A 6,097-nucleotide genomic window follows, 5' to 3' on the forward strand; every position below is an offset into this window, starting at 1 on the left:
AAAATAAAATAAAACTAAAATTTAGTTATTCTAATAATAAATTATCTTATTATAAAGTTAAAATAACACGCACGTACACACGCACAGTCACTGACATCCATCGCTATGCTTTCACCCTCGTTCCTGCATCTTACGATAACATTAATTGACAAGCATGTACACACACTCCTACCAACACTCACCCCACTGTCTTTGCCCTTGTCGCAGCATCTTATTCTTTTCATACATTGCTCTTGCCCTCGCCTCTGCATCTTATTCTTACCAAAACATTAAAATAACACGCACATCCATTGACACTCGTCTATTGTCCTCGTCCTTGCATCTTACTATAACATTAAAATAACATACAGCGCCTTTGTCCTTCTTACCATAACATTAAAACAACACGCACATATACACTCACACCTATCAATACCCACCTCATTGCTTTTGTTCTCATCTTTGCATCTTATCATAACATTAAATAACATGCACGTACACACACCCACAGACACTTACTCCCTATCCCGCACACGCATATATATAGATTGACTTTTTATGTGTATATAGTTTTTTGTTTTTTTAATTAGTTACTAAACATATGTGACAAATTAGTTGAATAAATAAAACATAACATAGTACGAAATAAGCCAACATGAATTTATTAAAATAAAAAAAAGGATAATAATGAAACACATTTACCTTAGTAATAAAATATAGATACCCACTTTTTTACTTTTGTTTTTAATATAAATTTACAAAAAAAAGTTAAATAATCAACATTTTTCTTTATCTTTGTTTTACAATTAAATTAACATTAAACAACTCTATTTTTTCACTAAAAATATTAGTTTCCTAACATTTTTTATTTTTTATAATAATTGTAAATATAAACAAGAGATTTTATTATTAAAATAAAAATATAATAATGTAATTTTGTAAAAATAAAATAAAACTAAAATTTGGTTATTCTAAATAATGAATTATCTTACTATAACATTAAAATAACACGTACGTACACACGTACACCTACCAACACCCACCGTCATGCCCTCACCTTCACTCCTGCATTTTACCGTAATATTAAAATAACAAGCACGTACATCTACCAACACCCACCCCACTATCCTTGCTCTCGCTCTCGCCCCGGCATCTTATTCTTCTCATCCCACTGTCGTTGTCTTTGCCCTCGTCCCTGTATTTTATTCTTGCCAAAAAATTAAAATAACACGCACACCTACCGACACTTACCCCCTGTCCTCGCCCCTGCATCTTACCATAACATTAAACCAACACATCCGCGTCCTCGCTCCTGCATCTTATCATAACATTAAAATAACACGCATGTAAACACGCACACATACTCCACTATTCTTATTCTCATCCCTACATCTTACTATAATATTAAAATAATATACACATACACACGCACACTCACTGACACCCTTCCTTGCCCCGTCCACACATATATATAGATTCACTTTTTATGTATATATAGTTTTTTGTTCTTTTAATTAGTTACTAAATATATGTAACAATTAATTGAATAAATAAAACATAACATAGTACGAAATAAGCTAATATGAATTTACTAAAATGAGAAAAAAAAATAATAATCGAACACATTTACCTTAGCTTAAAATATAGATACCCATTCTTTTTACTTTTATTTTAAATATAAATTTACAAGAAAGGTTAAATAATCAACATTTTTCTTTATCTTTGTTTAACAATTATATTAATATTAGACAACTCTCTTTTTTCACTAAAAATATTAGTTTTCTAACATTTTTAAAATTAAATATCAAGAATTAAAATAAGTGATTGTACATATTTTTAGTTACAAATTAAATGTGATTAAGAAACATAGAATTTCTCAATGAAATGACGTTAAGCATAATAAAAAAGTAGCTGTCAAGCACAATAAAGCAAAATAGCGAATAACAACTGGTGTCATTATCAATTTCCGGACATCATTCCAAGTCAACGTCAAAAAGGAAAAAGATAGAAGCCAAATAGATATTCCTAATTGTTCCTTGATGTCAGGAACAGTAGTATGCATCTTTGTACCTAAAACTAAGCATATATACGCAGGCTAAAAACTGCATCAATTCAAGTATGAATTACCAATTTACGATCATCAACTAATACACTACTATATGGTAAATGGTCTCTGTTGACCAACCTGTTTCTATTTAACCAAATTATGTTGCCACTGTTTACATCCTTTCATTGACTATTCCCTACGAGGCATTAGATCCTCCACAACCCCAACAAAATCGATCAATAGCTGAAAATTCAATGCCATGAAGAGCCAATACATTAGCCCACAAAAAAAATACTACCTTGCAATTTCACACAAGTTCATTTAGCAATAGGTTAAGACTCGAGAATAAAAGAAATAACACTATTAATTTCCCAATATTGCTCCCTTTTTATAGCACAATGCCACAATGTAAAAATGACTCAATGAAATTTTAAAGTACCAGCTATTTTTATAGCTCCGTGACAAGTTTCAGCTATTTACATAGCCACTTGATTGATAAAGCTCTCTAGAATGTCCTGACAATAAATAATAAATAAACTGAATAGGAAGCAAAGAAAGTTAACCTTTCATAGCACATAACCGCATACACCCAAAACATTAACGGCATCAAAGTAAACATAGATACATATACCTTCCAATCCTTAAAATCCAATCTGAACACAAAGTGACTGAAAGCAACATCCCCAACACGAACTGCATTTGCACGAGGGGCATTTCTAGGTGCTGCATAGATAAAGGATAATAAATTCAGTGAGAGCGAGAGAGTGAGAATGTTAATACGAGTATATTCGAAGAAACTCACACACTACTAGTTGTGATCCAGCCTCGTTGACTTTTATTTCAGCCCGCCCATCTTTGACTAAGAATGATAAAGCGAATAAATTCTCCACTGTTTGAGCAAAGGAGTTCCTATTCAAAATCAGATTCTCAAGCTTAATAACACTATTTTTCCTTAAGATGTTAAACATCGTTAACATATTTTTATCTGTATCAGCTTTTACTTCTCTTAGACCTCCGCCAAGCTGCCAAAAAAAAAAAACAACAACAACAACAATGTGAAGGAAAAGGAAATTGTATCGTAACTACATAATAAGCTTAGCATTCTGAGCAGTACACAATATTCTTAACTTCAATATTTTGACGTTCTACTTATGGATAAATAGGTAATAAACTGATAGAAAGAAACTTACTAGAAATTAAGACATGAAAAGTCGAAAAATATAAGCTACACAAGTCTATCAGAGAAATTTTTATCCAGTTAAAACCTCTTGTTAACACGAATTTTTCTACCTTTGTCAATCGAAAACTTCATACATATTAAACCAGTTTATTACCTCTTCTAGCCGAGCCAATTCATTGGGCCTCACATGCTTCCTACTTCTACGATTAACAGCCTTCCTCTGCATTACTTTAGCATAGATGGGACCATTCCTGGAGGAAAAAAATATTGGAAAAACATATAGGTGAGGTATAGAACAAAGTCTTCTATGGATATCATAATTACAGAACAAAGTCTTCTAAATGCATTGAAGTTACATTGTACAGCAGCTAGAACCCACTTTAAAAACATGTGATACTGATAGTCCAACACCATTCCAGGCTATTTAGATTCTGGTGCAACCTTCTGTGCTAGTACTTGATCCACCCTGTCCTCCAAATTCTTCAAAAATGTGCGATACAAATTCTGAAAGAGTGACTACACCGTTAGCATGCCCCTTCACAAACATTACCAAGGATTTCGTTATGTCCAACAGAGCCTTTGCATCAACTACTTGTTCTCTTGGTTTTGTAACTGGAATTAGATAGAACAGCTAATCAGAATTGAGAAATTCATTTTAGTAGCAAAAACTATTAAACATCACACACCACGTCAATTAGTTACTCCTTCTTGCAAAAACAAAACCGCTAAAAAATATTGTATCCTTTCATGCAGGAATAGTATACTATACTGAGACAATAAAGTTGTAAGGATGCACAACAAAATTTGAGCATACAAATGCAAAACGAAAAACTTTTAGTATAAATCCTGTTACATATGTGCAAAATTTTTGAAAAGAACATCGTAATTATTATGATTGATTTAATAGTTTTTCTATAGTTTGTTTAATTTCCGACCTTAACATTTAGTCAACTAGTACAGTGTTGATTACTATTGATTTCTTAATGTTCAACAAGAAGGCCAAGCCAAACCTTACAATATAAATGCAGCACAATAATGTGTTGCTAATAACAGAAAAAATGAGCTTAGATACCTAGTTGATGCAACCTCTCCATTTCGCCAAATATCAACTCAAACATCTTGGAATCAGCCCTTGCGATTTCGTCCCTTTCATCTGCAAAAAAAAAAAAACATAAGCAAACAGATAAAACTAAGCATGGAAACAAGTAACATCAACAACACTATTTTTCTTTTTCTATATTTGAACTTGTAAGGACGCTATAACTTCAATTTACAAGCATTTGGTTTTTGTTTTGAAAAATGATCTATAGAAAATGAAACAATAGTAAAATAGAGCTGAAGGTTGCAGAGATTGAGAAAAGAAAGGCAAAGTTCACCGTTAATCATGTTGTTGAAGGCAAGGTAGCGAGAACGAAGACCTCGACGGGTTCGATGATCGGTGTCATCGTGAGCTGGAGAGGGAGCTAACAACGAAGCTTGGGGTTGATTGTGGTGCTGCGGCAATCGGCGCGATTCAATTGGTGCTTGGCCATGATGAGCGAGTAACAGTTGTTGGTTGTGTGATGAGTGATGCAATAGAGAGAGTAACTAAAACAAGGAGGTAAGAAAGGTATAAACGTTTGAAAAACTGCAAAGTCTTAACCACCGAGAGACACACGAAACAGCATTCACACACCAGCTTGCGCGACACGCCACTATTAATTTGTTGGAAAATATTACATAAAAAAGCATTAAAAATATAATATTTTTTTGAAATTTTCACCAAATTTAATAATAGTTAATTTTAACAAGATGGAATTGACTTAAGTCTCAAAATAATTTTTAAATTTTCACACAAATTTTAAATAGGTTCGTGAATTTTTAATTACTTTTTTAATTACTTCGATTCAGATCGATTTTTACTCCGTGATTTACATCAAATTTTTAATATTTTCTGTTAACGACTTGCCAATATGACGTGCTAACATAAACGGTCAATAACACGTGTTAAAATATGGTTTCATTATTTGTAATATGACAAAAAAATATTACAATCTCGCTACGTAACGAACAATGATTCTACCAACTCCTGCCAACTCTTGCTTATGGATGTATTTAGTGAAAATATCTTTATGGATGTGTCTAACGAAAATATCTTTTTTATGGCTGTGTCTAATAAAAGTATCTTTGTGGATGTGTCTCTTAAATATGTCTCCTTATATATGTTTCTTCTAGTAGAAGTGTCTTTGATATTAATTATTGTTGACAATAAATTGACAGATAGTATATTGATACCCTATACTTTTTCAAAATATTAATAGGACTAAAATGAATTACAAAATAAAAATTTATAACTACTTTAAAGTTTAACTCATATTTAGATGTTTAAAAAATAAGTACAAAATGATGAAGAAATATAAATTACATGTTAGTTAAAATAAGTTTGTTAGCTTCAAAATTTTATTTTTTATTTCTTATTTGTAACATGTGAACTCTAAAATGAATATATTAAAAAAAACAATAAATATCAGCTTTAATTTTAAATACTTGATTTTTACTTGAAATATTAATAAAAAAAGGACAAACTTTATCTATATTTCTATATGACATATAATAGGGATGAAAAATAGTTGGTATACAAACTTTTTCTTTTCAACATGTCTTCAATTTCTTATGTAATCTTAAAATTTTTTTTTTATTAATTTTAAGAGTTGAATCCATAACTTTTTTTTTTAGTATAACATTTATTATTTTTGACTAATATCAAATTACATTAGCTTGAAATACCTTATCCGCACATCAAATTACCTTCATGTAAACATGATTAAAAACCTAATAGGTCTTATTAAGCTGCTAAAAATTTATATACTATTTACAATATATATATATATATAAGAACTAAATTACAAGAT

General features: G+C 30.9%; 1 protein-coding gene across 1 annotated transcript; it reads right to left on the reverse strand.

Annotated features, from left to right (window-relative positions):
• LOC107646258 (non-structural maintenance of chromosomes element 4 homolog B-like) lies at nucleotides 2,216-4,738 on the reverse strand. Its single transcript, XM_021105389.1, is given in 7 exon segments — nucleotides 2,216-2,269; nucleotides 2,658-2,749; nucleotides 2,829-3,048; nucleotides 3,361-3,457; nucleotides 3,563-3,818; nucleotides 4,279-4,359; nucleotides 4,675-4,738. Coding segments are annotated over 7 exon segments (864 nt in total).

Source organism: Arachis ipaensis, chromosome B06, assembly GCF_000816755.2.
Source record: "Arachis ipaensis cultivar K30076 chromosome B06, Araip1.1, whole genome shotgun sequence".
Classification (NCBI taxonomy): Eukaryota; Viridiplantae; Streptophyta; class Magnoliopsida; order Fabales; family Fabaceae; genus Arachis; species Arachis ipaensis.